We start from the raw sequence: 19,082 nt of genomic DNA, 5'->3' as shown, positions 1-19,082 counted from the left end.
AACCAGGACTAAACCAGGTCCAAACCAGGACTAAACCAGGACTAGACCAGGACTAGACCAGGACTAAACCAGGAGTAAACCAGGTCTAAACCAGGTCTAAACCAGGACTAAACCAGGAGTAAACCAGGTCTAAACCAGGACTAAACCAGGACTAAACCAGGAGTAAACCAGGACTAAACCAGGACTAAACCAGGTCCAAACCAGGACTAAACCAGGACTAGACCAGGACTAGACCAGGACTAAACCAGGAGTAAACCAGGTCTAAACCAGGTCTAAACCAGGACTAAACCAGGAGTAAACCAGGTCTAAACCAGGTCTAAACCAGGACTAAACCAGGAGTAAACCAGGTCTAAACCAGGACTAAACCAGGAGTAAACCAGGTCTAAACCAGGACTAAACCAGGACTAAACCAGGTTCAAACCAGTTCCAAAGCACATCCAAACTAAATCATATCTAAAGGAGCCAGAAACTCTAAAAAGTACAATTACTTAAAAAAGTTACTAGAGTAAATCTAACTTTGCTTTTTATTTTAACTCTGTGACTTTTCTCGTGTTGATCTTTACAATTTGTCTAAGTCTAAATTATTATCTTATCTTTAATTCAGTGTCATTCTTCTGCTGTATTTGTGCTGTTTAATACACTAGGGGGCAGCAGTGTCCTACGGTGATTCATGAAGAAGAGGAAGAAGAAGAAGAGACCAGGAAGTGTCCGCACAAACACGGGTTAGCCACGGGGTTAGCAAACAAACGTTAGCTTAGCATCTGCGCTCAAAGTTCTGTGTTTCTGCCGCTTTTGTTTTTAGATCGAGCTGATTCTAAAGCTGCTTTAAAGAGAAAGAAAGACATGAAGAAATAAAGAACATAAAGAAATGAAGAACATGAAGAACATTAAAGACATAAAAGGTGAGTTCAGGTGGCCAAATAAGTTTAGCATTTAAATAAAACTAATATGTTTAACAGGCCTGAAATGTAAATGTGCTCATTATTTTAACAATGTGGAAGATAAGAGGAGCAGAGGAGGAACTGAACAGAGGAGGAGAGGAGGAACTGAACAGAGGAGGAGAGGGGTACAGAGGAGAAAAGAGGTGCAGAGGAGGACAGATGTCCAGAGGAGGAGAGGTCCAGATGAGGAGAGGTCCAGATGAGGAGAGGTCCAGAGGAAGAGAGGTCCAGAGGAGGCGAGAGAGGTCCAGAGGAGGCGAGAGAGGTCCAGAGGAGGCGAGAGAGGTCCAGAGGAGGCGAGAAAGGTCCAGAGGAGGCGAGAGAGGTCCAGAGGAGGCGAGAGAGGTCCAGAGGAGGCGAGAGAGGTCCAGAGGAGGCGAGAGAGGTCCAGAGGAGGCGAGAAAGGTCCAGAGGAGGCGAGAAAGGTCCAGAGGAGGCGAGAGAGGTCCAGAGGAGGCGAGAGAGGTCCAGAGGAGGCGAGAGAGGTCCAGAGGAGGCGAGAGAGGTCCAGAGGAGGCGAGAGAGGTCCAGAGGAGGACAGAGGTCCATAGGAGGACAGAGGTCCAGAGGATGGTACAGGGGAAGAAGGAGCTGAGGTTAGATTTAAAGGTGCACTATGCAGCTTTTCTGGTGGCAGTGGTCGATCTACCACGTGCTTGTTTCCATGGAGATGTTGTTGCTTTGCCTTGAATGTTCCAGAGTGTGGCATCCTGGTTGGACATTTAAACTGATCTGATTCTGGATCAGAGATCGGCTCCAAGTATCGGTTCAGTCGATATCCTGTTTTAGACTGATGTAATGAGACATTTACAAAGTCTCAGAATGTTTGAACTTTTATTTAGACAAAGTTGTTCTGTCGTTACTCGAGATAAAAAAACAGCTCCCTTAAACTTTTGGATCAGTTTAGTTTTATGTTTGTTTAAATAAATGCTGTTTTCAGTCTCTGGTCGATATCTGGAATCATCGATACTTAAAGCTACAGTATTGGAACTGAACGAGCCGCATCTTTAAAGAAAATGACTCGTGTGACGTTAATGTTCAGATTTCACACATTTGTATAAATACTTTTGTCATATTTCACACACATTTGTATAAATATCCATCCATCCATGTTCTTCCTCTTATCCGGGGCCGGGTCATGGGGGCAGCAGTCTAAGCAGGAACTCCCAGACTTCCCTCACCCCAGACACTTCCTCCATTTCCTCCGGTGGGACCCCAAGGCGTTTCCAGACTGACAGACATAGTCCCTCCAGACCGATATTTCCCCTTGTTTGCATATGGGATATCGGCCTTACTCTGGGACGATATTTGGATTAGACTCACTGACTGCTGCATAAATCTGTGTTTGAACACTTCAGTGATGACGACGTTCACACTCCATTTTGGATCACCTTTAGAAACAGGGCTGTGGATGTGTAAGAATAATTTATATTGAAATCATTTTTTCTTATTGTACAGTCCCTGACTAAAGTCTTGTCACTTATCCATTTTGTAGAAACAAAAGCTTATAACCTGACTTTAAATTAATCGATTGGTCTTAGAAATGTCTCATATGAAGCTAAAACCCTCCCAAATTATGCTCAATATACTAAAATAAATTTGCTTCACTGAAGAAAGTTTGATCATTTAATGAACACAGAAAGGTCAGATTTTGGCAAGACAAAAGTTTTGTTGCCTACAGAAAATTGAACAAATAATTTACTTCAAATACAAAAATATGTTGCATAACGTCAGTGAATTGAGTCGTGGTGCTGTGAGATCCACATTTAATATCTTGTATGACTTCCATGAGCTTGAAGGTCTGCATCCATGCGGTTCGACAATGATTCATACAATGTGTTGATGAAGTCATCAGGAATAGCAAAGAAAGCAGTCTGCCTCCCAGAGTTCATCCAGGGGCCTGGTCACCTCAAGTCCCTGTGTCAACCACAACAGTTTGTAGAATTCTGTCTCGAAATGGCCTCCATGGTCGAATCAGTGCACAGAAACCAGCACTAAACAAAAGGAAATTAAAAACCGTGTGGCATTTGCCGAGGCCCACAACCTGCAAAAAGGATGGACACTGAAAAAGTGGCAGAAGGTGGATTTCTCAGATGAATCCTCGGTTGAATCACAGCCGCCCAGAAAACAGTTAAGTTTGATGGTGGAAAAATCCTGGTCTGGGGTTACATCCAGTATGGGGGGGTGTGACATTTTCAGGGTGGAAGGCGACATCAATAACCTAAAATATCAAGAAGTATTAACTACCTCTTACATTCCCAACCATAAAAGGGGTCAAATTTTGCAGCAGGATGGTGCTCCATCTCAAACTTCTATCTCTACATCAAAGTTCCTCAAGGCGAAGAAGATCAAGCTGCTTCAGGACTGGCCCAGTCACCAGACATGAACATCATTGAGCACGTCTGGAGAATGAAAGAGGAAGCATGGAAGGCAAAACCAAAGGATCTGGATGAACTCTGGGAGGCAGACTGCTTTCTTTGCTATTCCTGATGACTTCATCAACACATTGTATGAATCATTGTCGAACCGCATGGATGCAGACCTTCGAGCTCATGGAAGTCATACAAGATATTAAATATGGATCTCACAGCACCACGACTCAATTCACTGACGTTATGCAACATATTTTTGTATTTGAAGTAAATTATTTGTTCAATTTTCTGTAGGCAACAAAACTTTTGTCTTGCCAAAATCTGACCTTTCTGTGTTCATTAAATGATCAATCTTTCTTCAGTGAAGCAAATTTATTTTAGTATATTGAGCATAATTTGGGAGGGTTTTAGCTTCATATGAGACATTTCTAAGACCAATCGATTAATTTAAAGTCCAGTTATAAGCTTTTGTTTCTACAAAATGGATAAGTGACAAGACTTTTGTCAGGGACTGTAGTTTCATTTTGCAGTGAAAAGTTTAGACGATGTTTTTATTAGTTGTAATTTCAAATGAATTATTTTTTTGGGAAAATGATTAAAAGCGGCCTAGTAATATCGGCAGAGCTTTTTCTCTGGATTCTGAATAATCGTTATCAGCCATGAAAAAACTCATCAGTCGATTTCTAAATCTGACACAGTGATATAACCTCTTTTGTGTAGGTCAGAGGTCAAAGTGCATTGACCCTATTTTATTTATTTATTTTTTGAAGGACAGTGTGCAGATACATTAAATAGATGGCTGCACCAGATTTAGCAAAATGCTCATTTCCATCCGTAGTCCTCGGTGTCGCAAACATTAAAAAAACAATTCACATAAAAAGTGCAATACAAAAGACAATGTACAAGTCTGCAAAATTTTCAATACATAGTGCAAGCTACAAGTTATTAAAGTGCAAGATATAGAAAAAAAAATGCAACAAATATCAGAATAAATACAGTGTAGTCGGTTTCAGATGATACGAGGGCAGCATCTGATCGCTCTGTACCTTATTGGTGTTATAAATGTAAACAAGACAGTAATATGACACTAAGACAGTACAATAACACTCATGATCGGGTAATGCAGTGGCCATCAGATGGGACCCACATCTGAAGGCCCAATACCCGTCTGGTATAGTTAGTGTGAGCAGGACTGATGGTCAAGAAGACAGTTTTTAACAGCCCAGACCCTGGTAGGTTGTTTTATTTTATTTAAAAGAGGATAGTGTCATTTCATAAAACATATGAATAAACATAAGTTTAAAAAAAGCCAGAATGTGTTATAATGTAAAAACAAATATTATAAACTGGTCCAGACACAGAGACATTAGATACAGGAGGTAGTGACACTAACCGTGAGGTTGAGGGCGCTGTCGTGCTGTTGTGAGTCGACTGATGAGGTCTGTGGTGCACTTTTATTTTGTTCTTGTCACTAAAATCAAATCTTTGATAAGTTTATCCTTTGTAAACTCTCAAACTTAAGGTCAATGTTGATTTAGTGTTTTATTGTTTGGCAGAAGCAGCGGTGAACGATCCGATCCCTCAGGAGCTGGCCCGAGCGCTGGACGTGCAGGTCAGTGAACACTCCTCCTGTCAAATTATTTAAAAACAAACAATTTAAATGTTACTTATATGTTCTTATGTTATGTATTTTTTTTCTATTTTGTATAATGATTGCATTGGTTCCACAAGGTCTATTCCAGGTCTATTCCAGGTCTATTCCAGTTCTATTCCAGGTCCACTCCAGGTCCACTCCAGGTCCATTCCAGGTCCATTCCAGGTCCATTCCAGGTCTATTCCAGGTCTATTCCAGGTCTATTCCAGGTCCATTCCAGGTCCATTCCAGGTCCATTCCAGGTCCATTCCAGGTCCATTCCAGGTTCATTCCCAGACTATTCCAGGTCTAAAACTGATTTAGAATTACAGTGGAAATTATGTGGTCCACTTTATAGACCTGGGATAGTCCTGAGATTTTCCAAAAGAGGCAAAAAAGTGGGTCAAATGAGCTCTGAAGGAGCCGAGTCCCACCTGAAGGAGCCGAGTCCCACCTGAAAGAGCCGAGTCCCAAGTCCCGCCTGGAGGATTTGACTTGTTTGACTTGTTTTTCATGTATTGCAATATTGTGTTTCCCCAGCCCCAGGGGAAGTCCAAAGCCGATGCGTTCACTCGCTCTTTCCTGAGGAGGAGTCTGCAGAGCGGCTCCAAGTCAGACGTCGGAGACATCCTCACTCACAAAGCTCTGGTCCTGGAGCACAACAAGTCCAAAAACAAGAAGCCCAAAAACAAGAAGTCCAAAAACAAGAAGGCCAAAGGACTGAGCTCCAAACAGAAGAGGGACCTGAAGATGTTCCAGATAAAACCAGAGGCCCAGAGGTACAAAAACACAAACATGAGGCTCGTACATCAGCCCAACATGGGACATTACTGAGTTTAACCCCACGGAAAGGTTTGAAGAACACTCCTGCACACGTCTCACTCTTACTATTAAGAACACTCGTGCACACGTCTCACTCTTACTATTAAGAACACTTGTGCACACGTCTCACTCTTAGTATTAAGAACACTCGTGCACGTGTCTCACTCTTAGTATTAAGAACACTCGTGCACACGTCTCACTCTTAGTATTACGAACACTCGTGCACACGTCTCACTCTTAGTATTAAGAACACTCGTGCACATGTCTCACGCTTAGTTTATGAACACTCCTGCACGCGTCTCACTCTTAGTTTATGAACACTCCTGCACACGTCTCACTTAGTTTATGAACACTCCTGCACACGTCTCACTCTTAGTATTACGAACACTCGTGCACACGTCTCACTCTTAGTATTAAGAACACTCGTGCACACGTCTCACTCTTAGTATTAAGAACACTCCTGCACACGTCTCTCTTAGTATTAAGAACACTCGTGCACACGTCTCACTCTTAGTATTAAGAACACTCATGCACGTGTCTCACTCTTAGTATTAAGAACACTCGTGCACACGTCTCACTCTTAGTATTAAGAACACTCGTGCACACGTCTCACTCTTAGTATTAAGAACACTCGTGCACGTGTCTCACTCTTAGTATTAAGAACACTCGTGCACACGTCTCACTCTTAGTATTACGAACACTCGTGCACACGTCTCACTCTTAGTATTAAGAACACTCGTGCACATGTCTCACGCTTAGTTTATGAACACTCCTGCACGCGTCTCACTCTTAGTTTATGAACACTCCTGCACACGTCTCACTCTCAGTATTACGAACACTCGTGCATGTGTCTCACTCTTAGTATTAAGAACACTCGTGCACGTGTCTCACTCTTAGTATTAAGAACACTCGTGCACACGTCTCACTCTTAGTATTAAGAACACTCGTGCACGTGTCTCACTCTTAGTATTAAGAACACTCCTGCCCACGTCTCTCTTAGTATTAAGAACACTCGTGCACACGTCTCACTCTTAGTATTAAGAACACTCGTGCACACGTCTCACTCTTAGTATTAAGAACACTCGTGCACACGTCTCACTCTTAGTATTAAGAACACTCGTGCACGTGTCTCACTCTTAGTATTACGAACACTCGTGCACACGTCTCACTCTTAGTATTAAGAACACTCGTGCACATGTCTCACGCTTAGTTTATGAACACTCCTGCACGCGTCTCACTCTTAGTTTATGAACACTCCTGCACACGTCTCACTCTTAGTATTACGAACACTCGTGCACACGTCTCACTCTTAGTATTAAGAACACTCGTGCACACGTCTCACTCTTAGTATTAAGAACACTCGTGCACGTGTCTCACTCTTAGTATTAAGAACACTCGTGCACACGTCTCACTCTTAGTATTAAGAACACTCGTGCACACGTCTCACTCTTAGTATTAAGAACACTCGTGCACGTGTCTCACTCTTAGTATTAAGAACACTCGTGCACACGTCTCACTCTTAGTATTAAGAACACTCGTGCACATGTCTCACGCTTAGTTTATGAACACTCCTGCACGCGTCTCACTCTTAGTTTATGAACACTCCTGCACACGTCTCACTCTTAGTTTATGAAAACTCCTGCACGCGTTTCACTCTTAGTTTACGAACACTCCCGCACGCGTCTCACTCTTAGTTTACGAACACTCCCGCACGCGTCTCACTTAGTTTTAAGGACACTCCTGCACGCGTCTCACTCTTAGTTTTAAGGACACTCATGCCGCACGCGTCTCACTCTTAGTTTTAAGAACACTCCCGCACACCTCTCACTTAGTTTTAAGAACACTCCCGCACACCTCTCACTTAGTTTTAAGAACACTCCCGCACACCTCTCACTTAGTTTTAAGAACACTCCCGCACACCTCTCACTCTTAGTTTTAAGAACACTCCCGCACGTGTCTCACTCTTAGTTTTAAGAACACTCTCGCACGCGTCTCACTTAGTCTTAAGAACACTCCCGCACACCTCACTCTTAGTTTTAAGAACACTCCTGCACACGTCTCACTCTTAGTTCACTTTTATTAGTACAATGTTTCCCTCTGACCTTCTTCAGGTAAATTATTGCGTTTAACATGTCTATAGTTTGTAGTGGGTGTGGCCTAAGCCTCCCGCGAGTGTCTGGCTGACAACGAGTAGAGGGGGCGTGTCTTTGAACCCCTCGGGGTCAGAGGGCACCGGGTCACAATCTGCATTTTGTCCATCTGCGAGAAAGTGTCATGACCAAACTCTGTACACGATGAACCTGCGTCTGAAACATGTGACTCTATCGTGAAAATGGTCATTTCAACTGTTTCACCGAGAAAATCTCCAAACTCTGAAGTACTTTTAGTATGTGTTAGTAGTACTGCTGTAGTATGTGTCATATGAAGTACTTTTAGTGGTACTCCTGTAGTATGTGTCATATGAAGTACTTTTAGTAGTACTCCTGTAGTATGTGTCATATGAAGTACTTATAGTAGTACTCCTGTAGTATGTGTCATATGAAGTACTTTTAGTAGTACTCCTGTAGTATGTGTCATATGAAGTACTTTTAGTAGTACTCCTGTAGTATGTGTCCTATGAAGTACTTATAGTAGTACTCCTGTAGTATATGTCATATGAAGTACTTTTAGTAGTACTCCTGTAGTATGTGTCATATGAAGTACTTATAGTAGTACTCTTGTAGTATGTGTCATATGAAGTACTTTTAGTAGTACTCCTGTAGTATGTGTCATATGAAGTACTTTTAGTAGTACTCCTGTAGTATGTGTCATATGAAGTACTTATAGTAGTACTCCTGTAGTATGTGTCGTATGAAGTACTTTTAGTAGTACTCCTGTAGTATGTGTCGTATGAAGTACTTTTGGTAGTACTCCTGTAGTATGTGTCATATGAAGTACTTTTAGTAGTACTCCTGTAGCATGTGTCATATGAAGTACTTTTAGTGGTACTCCTGTAGTATGTCATATGAAGTACTTTTAGTAGTACTCCTGTAGTATGTGTCATATGAAGTACTTTTAGTAGTACTCCTGTAGTATGTGTCATATGAAGTACTTTTAGTAGTACTCCTGTAGTATGTGTCGTATGAAGTACTTTTGGTAGTACTCCTGTAGTATGTGTCATATGAAGTACTTTTGGTAGTACTCCTGTAGTATGTGTCATATGAAGTACTTTTAGTAGTACTCCTGTAGTATGTGTCGTATGAAGTACTTTTAGTAGTACTCCTGTAGCATGTGTCATATGAAGTACTTTTAGTGGTACTCCTGTAGTATGTCATATGAAGTACTTTTAGTAGTACTCCTGTAGTATGTGTCATATGAAGTACTTTTAGTAGTTCTCTTGTAGCATGTGTCATATGAAGTACTGGTAACACTTTAAAATACGGTCCGGGACTTACGGTGGTAGTTAGTAGATACTTGACTGGTAGTTACGGTGGTACTTACAGTGGTAGTTTGTGGTACTTACAGTGGTACCTATAGTGGTACTTACAGTGGTACTTACAGTGGTACTTACAGTGGTACTTACAGTGGTAGTTTGTGGTACTTATAGTGGTACTTACAGTGGTACTTACAGTGGTACTTACAGTGGTACTTATAGTGGTACCAGAAGTGATACTTAGACTAATAACTACTGGTACTAGTACTGGTACTTACTGCAAAATCATATGAAGTGAATGGTATTAAAGAATATGGTGTTATTAGGCATATGAATCTTTGATTTCATTATACGTTCATAGAAAATACACAAGACAAAACACTGTGAAAACACAAACACTTTATTATGACAAATTTCACATTAATACGACAATCAGATTTAAAAGAAATTTCCAATAATGACAATAACAAATAAATGACACGTTTTAAATGAACATGACAGTGATACATACTGTAAAATATCAATACTTTAACTGCTATTTTAAAGCGAGACATTATGGTACTTGCACTATTAATTACTGGTACTTACTGTAGTTTATACTGGTAATTACTAGTACTTTCCGTGGTACTTACTGCTGTATTTACTGGTAATTACCATAATAGTTACTATGGTAATTACCATTACATACAGCTGTAATTACCACGGAAAGTACTAGTAATACTATTTATACTGGTAATTACTAGTACTTTCCGTGGTACTTACTGCTGTATGTACTGGTAATTACCATAGTAACTATTATGGTAATTACCAGTACATACAGCAGTAAGTACCACGGAAAGTACTAGTAATTACCAGTATAAACTACAGTAAGTACCAGTAATTAATAGTGCAAGTACCATAATGTCTCGCTTTAAAATAGCAGTTAAAGTATTGATATTTTACAGTATGTATCACTGTCATGTTCATTTAAAACGTGTCATTTATTTGTTATTGTCATTATTGGAAATTTCTTTTAAATCTGATTGTCGTATTAATGTGAAATTTGTCATAATAAAGTGTTTGTGTTTTCACAGTGTTTTGTCTTGTGTATTTTCTATGAACGTATAATGAAATCAAAGATTCATATGCCTAATAACACCATATTCTTTAATACCATTCACTTCATATGATTTTGCAGTAAGTACCAGTACTAGTACCAGTAGTTATTAGTCTAAGTATCACTTCTGGTACCACTATAAGTACCACTGTAAGTACCACTGTAAGTACCACTGTAAGTACCACTATAAGTACCACAAACTACCACTGTAAGTACCACTGTAAGTACCACTGTAAGTACCACTGTAAGTACCACTATAGGTACCACTGTAAGTACCACAAACTACCACTGTAAGTACCACCGTAACTACCAGTCAAGTATCTACTAACTACCACCGTAAGTACTGGTAAGTCCCGGACCGTATTTTAAAGTGTTACCGAAGTACTTTTAGTAGTATGTGTCATATGAAGTACTTTTAGTGAAGTACTTGTGTCCTGTTGTAGATACGAGCTGTTCCTTCCTCTTCATGACCTGTGGAGACAGTACATCCTGGACCTGTGCGGGGGTCTGCAGCCCACCACGTGAGTTTGGTTTTAAAGCTTCTCTGTGGGACTTTACACTTTATCTTTCACTGGTGAAGAGTTTTCCAGCTGCTCGTCTCTGTGGAGATGTAATGAAAGGTTCCACAGTGTGGCATTAAACGTATACGTCACGTTCAATTATAGGTATTTAATTGTCAAACTATCTTATGTGAGGCTTTCAGCGGGCTCCCCTCTCCATAGATGTGACTTGTAACTTGCCGAGTGTATTTTTAATGTTTTGTTTGTTGCATCAGTTATTCTCTGTAAACTGAGGATGATCCTCACACTCGTTTTGACTGAAGCTTCGTGTCGTTTCTGCAGGAACCCACAGCTGGTTCAGATGAAGCTTCTGAAGGCAGACTTCCACGGAGCTCTCATTAAAGGTCAGGGGTCAGGGGTCACAGGCTGTGGAGTGAGTGAGGAGTGAGGGGTCAGGGGCTGTGGAGTGAGTGAGGAGTGAGGGGTCAGGGGCTGTGGAGTGAGTGAGGAGTGAGGGGTCAGGGGGTGTGGAGTGAATGAGGAGTGAGGGGTCAGGGGCTGTGGAGTGAGTGAGGGGTCAGGGGCTGTGGAGTGAGTGAGGAGTGAGGGGTCAGGGGCTGTGGAGTGAGTGAGGGGTCAGGGGCTGTGGAGTGAGTGAGGGGTCTGGGGCTGTGGAGTGAGTGAGGAGTGAGGGGTCAGGGGCTGTGGAGTGAGTGAGGAGTGAGGGGTCAGGGGCTGTGGAGTGAGTGAGGAGTGAGGGGTCAGGGGCTGTGGAGTGAATGAGGAGTGAGGGGTCAGGGGCTATGGAGTGAGTGAGGAGTGAGGGGTCAGGGGCTGTGGAGTGAGTGAGGGGTCAGGGGCTGTGGAGTAAGTGAGGAGTGAGGGGTCAGGGGCTGTGGAGTGAGTGAGGGGTCAGGGGCTGTGGAGTGAGTGAGGAGTGAGGGGTCAGGGGCTGTGGAGTGAGTGAGGAGTGAGGGGTCAGGGGGTGTGGAGTGAGTGAGGAGTGAGGGGTCAGGGGCTGTGGAGTGAGTGAGGGGTCAGGGGCTGTGGAGTGAGTGAGGAGTGAGGGGTCAGGGGGTGTGGAGTGAATGAGGAGTGAGGGGTCAGGGGCTATGGAGTGAGTGAGGGGTCAGGGGCTATGGAGTGAGTGAGGGGTCAGGGGCTGTGGAGTGAGTGAGGAGTGAGGGGTCAGGGGGTGTGGAGTGAATGAGGAGTGAGGGGTCAGGGGCTATGGAGTGAGTGAGGAGTGAGGGGTCAGGGGCTGTGGAGTGAGTGAGGAGTGAGGGGTCAGGGGGTGTGGAGTGAGTGAGGAGTGAGGGGTCAGGGGCTGTGGAGTGAGTGAGGAGTGAGGGGTCAGGGGCTGTGGAGTGAGTTTTGACCCTTGTTTACTTCATGGTTGCTCGGTAACAGTTGTGGAAAACCTTTACGTGCCACGTCTGCTGCCCGTGTCCAACCAGGAACTAAAATGATAAACTTTACAAAAATGAAAAATAGGCGTTTAAATCAATATTTTTATTTATTTTAATTCTAGACTAAGAATTCAAGACTTATTTTGGTTTGAATTTTGCCAGATTGCCTTTTCTCGTGGTTGCGTGTGACATCGAGGAACACGCTCGTTTGCACATCCACATGTGAAGGGCGTCCTCTTAAGTGCTGGGTGGATACTCCATGTATTTATAATAATTATATTATTTGAATAAAATTAAGCATAAATACGTCTCATTGTTTCATAACATGCAAAGAAAAAAGTGAAGTGTAATCGAGCTTAAATCTGGAGAACACAACATAAAGAACTTGACCGTCGTTATTTCAACATGGTGGATTTAGATTTTATTTTAAAATGAGCCACACTCTGAAGTGAGTGGCTCATTTAATGTGAACTGGTTTGAATATTTCCTCAAACAGTTTAACCACAGTCAGGTCTCGTTCTCTCTGCAGTGGTTCGGTCCAGATGTGCCTCGTACGTCGGCCTCACCGGGATTTTGATTCAAGAATTTAAACACGTTTTCAAAATTATCACCAACAAAGACGAAATAAAAGGTTTGGCTCTGACACAAGAAATAATCCTCCTCTGCGCCGCTGTCCTCCTCTGCGCCGCTGTCCTCCTCTGCACCGCTGTCCTCCTCTGCACCGCTGTCCTCCTCTGCACCGCTGTCCTCCTCTGCACCGCTGTCCTCCTCTGCACCACTGTCCTCCTCTGCACCGCTGTCCTCCTCTGCACCACTGTCCTCCTCTGCACCGCTGTCCTCCTCTGCACCACTGTCCTCTTCTGCACCATTCTTCACCTTTTCTATCCGTTCTAAAATGGTCCAGTTATGATCCTGGAGTTTTCTTTAACACTTAATGGGAGCTTCACACGCAGCGCTCAGCGGAGCTGTTATTAAGTCGTTAAAGGGGGAGGAGTCAGATCATTCTTCTAATCTAATAATAAATGATCTCATTTAAATTAGCTGAGAGTAGGACATTCTTCAGACTGCGGTCTGTCACTCACCTGGAGGTGACGGGGGCGGAGCTAAGAGCGGACATTCTTCAGACTGACACAAACATAAACTCTTTTTGTCACAGAAGAGTCTGCACATGGTCACAACACAACAACTTTTTTTTCATTTTAAAAATTGTACAACAAAAAGTTGGCTAGTCCAGTTTAATATTAGTATAATAATAATTAATATAAAGTACAATAATTATATTAATTATTTTATATTATTGTACTTTATATAAAATATTAAGTACAATAGTGTAGAATAATTAATATAAAATATAATAATGAATGAGGGTCTGCGCAGGCGAGCCAGACCCTGGCTCGCCCGCGCAGACAGACCGGGCTCGCCCGCGCAGACAGACCGGGCTCGCCCGCGCAGACAGACCGGGCTCACGTGCGCAGGGTTGTCATCAGATGTATTGATTATTTGTTTTATTTCTCAGTGATCCCGAAGAGGCACAGTGTTTTTGAGATGGAGGTGAACGGCTTTGTGTCTCACATTTACGGGAGCAGGATCGAGCAGAGAGCGAGCGAGCGCTCTGCCAAGAAGTTCAAATCCAAAGGAGCCATCGACCTCTGACCTGCGACTTCTTGTATGTCGAGACAAGGAGCTGCTGACCTTTGACCTATGACCTCCTGTATGTCGACACAAGGACTTTTCTGGACATTTCATTTGAGTTTTTATTTATTTGCACGCCGGGCCCGCACACCGGGCCTGTGTGTCCCAGTCTGGGGCCTGCGGTCCTTGGGGGCCCCATCGTCCCTTTAACTCTCAGCTCAACAACATCACGTCGTGTTTCAGGTTTGTGAATTTTGAGGACTTTTCTATTCAAAAAGGACGTTTTGTTTTACATTTTTGGCAGTGGTCTTAATAATCCATAATTCTGAAACTTGCGGGATACACAGGACTTTTTTCAAACTATCGATAAACTGTTTCATCCATCTCATCCGGGTCGGGTCGCAGGAACAGCAGTCTGAGCCGAAACTCCCAAATACTTCCCTCACCCCAGACACTTCCCTCACCCCAGACAGTCCCCAGTCTTCCCCGGGGACATGAACTCGTCTCCAGGGAGGCTTTCAGGAGCCCCAGCTGCTCCTCCCCACAAGGAGGAGAACGGTTCATACCTGATTTAAAATATGGATTTCCAAATTGAGAAATGGTTAATGCGTCATTGGCTTATTCTTATTTATTTTTTGTTTATCTTTTTATTTTTAAGTAGAAACATGAGCATTTTCTGCATTCAAATCTGTTTAATCTCATCAGCTTTTTTGGTTAAGGATCTGCTTGAAAAATAACAGCTTCGCCTTGAAATGTTCCACAGTGCAGCGTTTAGAAAGGCAGATGACCCATTAGAGATGGACCGATCTGCCTTAAATCTCCAGCAGGGGGCGATCTTTAGTTCTGGAACAAAGCTTTATATAAACACTTGAATACAAAGACATAAGTGCTTAAACGCTCTTAAAGGTTTGAGGTCAGAAGGCCTGGGGCCACTGTGTAGTAAATTTAATTTACATCATTTGGGGAAAATAATCAGAATCGGCCCCACATATTGATAATATCAGTTCGATAATATCGGCTGCTCTGGATTCTGAATAATCGGTATCATCCGTGGAAAACACAAATCGGCTGATTTCTATGACCGAGGTTCAGGTCAGATCTCGGCAAGTTTTTGAAGTTATTTTGACCATAAAAACAATGGTAACTGAATAAATGCAAGATAAATACATTTAATGCCTTACTCTGGAACATTTCAGGCAAAGTGATGACATCACACTTACACCACAAATGAAATGAATGAAAAGTGATGTCCTATGTTCAAAAGGAGCCGTGTGGAACCTGTTCCTCTGAATACACTTTACGTGGTGTTTTTCCCTCTTTTGCTGCAGACGTTTAATCCTATTTACGAGAACTGGGCTTATTTTTATTTTTCCTCACATTTGGTTTAAATTCTTTAATGATTTCCTTATCAGAATTCAAACTTAAAGTCCCTTTGCAGAGCAGTGAGTTTCACTTCCTCCTTTTGTCTTTCATAAAACTGGATTCCTGTCAGCGTCTTCATTCTGTCCTAGAGCCAATGTTGTTTTGATTAAATACTTAAATCTGCAACTTTTTGTGATGATTCTTTGACCTGAGCAGGTTGTTTGTTTGTTTGTTTAACTTTCAAAGGTTTTAAGGGCACAAGGTAAAACCATAGACTGTTTATATAAATGCACATAGCTAACCTGCTAGCCGCCGCATTATAAAACAAAGTGATCATGAGCGCACTTCCTGCTCCATCGACTCTGGCTCCAATTCACTTTAGCAACAGGTTTGATTGATCACTCGCTCCGTCACGTCTTTACTGTCTGAGTCGAAGTTATGTTGTCGTTCCTACACGATATTTGAATGACTCTCATTAACCACAGTCTGTGTAAAGAAGTGACTGAGTGTGACGTCACAGCTTCAACTGAAGCTCATCGAGGCCAGAGCAGGTAAAGGGATGATTTGGAGAAGAGTTTAATATTTGTAATTCTGACCGCGAGTATCATAGCAACCAAAGAGCCAATCAGGAGCAAGCAGGTTGAAGGTAACTCCCCTTCCTGCCCCACATCACTGGTTTGGCAGGAGGCGGCCTGCCAACGCTGTCAATCAAACCTGTTGCTAACGCTAACAGGAGCGACCTCGGGGACAGAAGGACCTGATTTGTCTGTTATTAATGTTCAGATCTTGATTTACAGACACAATAGTGAAATAAAAACCCCAGGATCATGTAGAGGGTTAATACGAACATTTAAGACCAGAATGAGTCTGAAGCAGCAGAGACAAAGAGAGGAGACACTGAAGCGGTCACTTCCTGTTTGTGATGCGGTCACTTCCTGTTTGTGATGCGGTCACTTCCTGTTTGTGATGCGGTCACTTCCTGTTTGTGATGCGGTCACTTCCTGTTTGTGATGCGGTCACTTCCTGTTTGTGATGCAGACACCTGAGGTGTGTTCATTTATATAAAGACTTTGACTCTGGCTGATGAACTTGTGTATTTTCTTTTTTTTTTTTTTTTTTAACATTATTCAAATGACTTAACTAAGAAATTGCTTAAAATATTTTGATGCCAGTGAACAACAATCTAACTCCCTTCAATTGCTCACATTGTTACCATGGAGATATTAATGCTTTGCCTAGAATGTTCCACAGCGTGGCATTAACCCATCTTGCACTTATTTAATTAGAGCGGTGTCGCCCCCTCCATGGATCTAATCTGTATTTTGGCATCACCGGCTTGTGTCTTTGAAGACGGAGATGTTTAATTCCATGTTATGGAAGAAGTCCAGCAAAGCAATAACAATATCTCCATGGAGACGAGCGCATAGAAAAGTTACAGAGTGTATCTTTTTGAGTGAGTTACCTGATGGTGTAAAGGACTTTCTCAAGGCTCCATTAGCACATTTGAGTTATGTAACCCTGAGCACGCCCTGTTTAACACTGTGGATCTTCTGTCTGTGACACCTGTGCCACAAACCTGTTCAACTCCTGTTTTTCCCTTGTGCCCTTGGGCCTCGCACTCTGCACATGTCACCTGTCACTTCACACGGCCTTTACCTCCTGCACACTGTGTTCTTGTTTTAATGACGTCACTGAGACGTTATCGGCTTTGCTCTGGTGTTTGTTTTGTTCCAGGAGGATTTGAACCGTTTCATGTTCAAATCAGACTTGGTGCTGTATTTTTCGTAAAAATGTGAAACACGAAACTTGTTCATTTGAAACAGTTTGGTCCAAAGTTCCTCCTCACTGACCTCATGCATTCATTCACGGTGATGAGTTTATAAGTGGTTTTCACCGCTCTCAGAGGCCAGAGTGGAGGTTTGCTAGCACTAGCATGCTAACAACGGCTTCTCTTACAGTAAAACTCTATAATCAGATGCAAACAGCGACTTTAACCTCCAGAGCTCTTATGTGGCTCATCTGCACTGGGGCAAACTTCAGGTACAGCACCTTGAACGTGTTTGAGTCACTTTATTATGAGTCTGTAACATCTCCAAAGCTCAAAATGCTCTGTTCCCCCTTGTGATGTCATCAAGTGGTAGTTTAAGTTAACGGCTCTTTTTACCTTTAGTTCAGTCGAGATAAGAGACAACTCCAGGACTGAAATGATCCAAATGATTCTATAAATGAAGGTGTGTGGAGTTTAAAAACACAGTGGAGCACTTCCTGTATCACCACATGATGACATCACAAGGTGGAACAGAGTGTTTTCAGTTTGAGAGAAGAACTCAGTCTAAATCTGCAGAGTTTTTGTGTTAAACATGTGAGAATGAAACAAAACGCAACTTCAGGTCTGTGATGAGGAAACGTTAAACAGATCAGAGCAGTGCATCATGGGACTTAACGTCTTAATGTGTCACTTTAAGTCGTGTTTGTCTGGATCCAGAGCAGACACTTCAACACTTTACAGAGACGTGAGTCACTGGTGAATCTCCCCCAGTTCAGATGGGTGTGATTGACAGGTGGATCAGCCAATCAGAGACACACATGGTCCGTCTGTATTAAAACAAATACGGCAGCTCATGAGGAACAAAAAGGAGGGAAAAAATATCACAGGGGAAAATCATGGCGGTTTCTGCAGAATTGATGAGCAAAGTTCCTCTGAGGAGAGAAATGTATGTTTGTATTTTTTTAATGATGCTGACCAATGAGCTCCTTCGTTTCACCAACTAAATCGACTCTGATTGGACGATTGTGTTTCTGGAGACAGAGCGGAGACCAGACCTTTGCATTAAGAGAAAGAGGCTTCAAAAATAATGTTTAAGGTCACAAATCCCTGTCAGTGTAAATGTAAGACTTAAATAGTGCTTGTATTTGGATTCTTTTGTGACTACACAGAGGGTTCACTGTCGCCATTGTGTCCTTGGGCAAGACACTTGATCTACATTACCTGCTCAGTCACTGTATTTGGTGTGAGAAAGTGCATAAGGCCATAGTCCTCAGGTTTACATTAGATCCTGTGTTCTGTTGGGGTCAAAGGTCATGTTTCTGCTTCGTTTACCCTCTGATCTACATTTTGGTGGTGCTGTGGGCCCCTGTTTGATGGATTCACACGAGCAGAAACAGACTGACTCATGTTCAGATAAACACAAGACAAACTCATAAGAACAGTGCTTTTCAGAGTGAGGAGAGAGGAGCTGTCAGACCGGTCCCACTGTGAAACCTGGAAACGTGAGCTCACCTTTAGTCCTGATACCACCCACTGAAACTTACTGAAACTTACACTTGAGTCTTTGGGGATTTTAGTTCTGTAAAAGTGATGAATACACCAGTGTAAAGACACACAATCTCATTCAGTGTACATTTTCTTTATGTTCACTACTTTGTACATGTTATAAACACACGACATCAGACATATGAAGTAACATACATGGAATATGTAGTACAGAAAAACACATTCAATATATTTTATATTCAGATCCTCAGAGTCTCCTCACTTTGTTACGCGCTAGGTCTGTGGAGAGGCGGACTCGCTCACAGTAAAAATGCGTTACATTTATCGAACATTCATTTCTTCAATTGCATATGTTTTTATTGATCCAAAAAACCCTCGCTTCTCCACAGATCTGACCTGCTTGTCTCAGTGAAGATAAGTTTAAGCCATATTGTGGAACTTGATTGCACATTCAGTCTTTGATTGCATCCTCTAGTAAAAATCTTTTAAATTAGTCCTTCAGAGGCTCAACGAGAAGAAACGACTAGAACATGGGGAATCAACCAGCAGCTCTAGAGCCGCATGCGGCTCCTTCATCCTTATTCTGTGGCTCCGGAGCAGCATGCGGCTCTTTCATCCTTATTCTGTGG

General features: G+C 42.5%; 1 protein-coding gene across 2 annotated transcripts; it reads left to right on the top strand.

Moving 5' to 3' along the window:
• The first annotated feature begins 652 nt into the window (after nt 1-652).
• On the top strand, nt 653-15,510 carry pop4 (POP4 homolog, ribonuclease P/MRP subunit). Of its 2 annotated transcripts, XM_055229300.1 has the most exons (8): nt 653-722; nt 803-902; nt 4,870-4,925; nt 5,487-5,725; nt 10,720-10,797; nt 11,119-11,180; nt 12,715-12,816; nt 13,702-15,510. In XM_055229300.1, exons 2-8 carry the CDS (start codon nt 869-871, stop codon nt 13,836-13,838), a joined length of 708 nt encoding a protein of 235 aa, XP_055085275.1. In that variant the 5' UTR covers nt 653-722; nt 803-868; the 3' UTR covers nt 13,839-15,510. The 2 variants fall into 2 exon arrangements, with proteins under 2 accessions (XP_055085275.1, XP_033844289.1); XM_033988398.2 differs by having other exon boundaries at nt 661-902.
• Nucleotides 15,511-19,082: the final 3,572 nt, after the last annotated feature.

This window comes from Periophthalmus magnuspinnatus, chromosome 3, assembly GCF_009829125.3.
Source record: "Periophthalmus magnuspinnatus isolate fPerMag1 chromosome 3, fPerMag1.2.pri, whole genome shotgun sequence".
In the NCBI taxonomy this organism is placed as follows: Eukaryota; Metazoa; Chordata; class Actinopteri; order Gobiiformes; family Gobiidae; genus Periophthalmus; species Periophthalmus magnuspinnatus.
The sequence above is the reverse complement of the archived record's forward strand: the minus strand, read 5'-3'. Positions and strand labels throughout refer to the sequence as shown.

Bases quoted from the DNA above. Each gene is read 5' to 3' on its own strand.
- pop4 (XM_055229300.1), top strand. From the start codon at position 869: ATGAAGAACATGAAGAACATTAAAGACATAAAAG. The intron at 4,926-5,486 runs GTCAGTGAACAC...GTGTTTCCCCAG, and splicing joins CCCGAGCGCTGGACGTGCAG to CCCCAGGGGAAGTCCAAAGC. The intron at 12,817-13,701 runs GTTTGGCTCTGA...TTTATTTCTCAG, and splicing joins CAACAAAGACGAAATAAAAG to TGATCCCGAAGAGGCACAGT.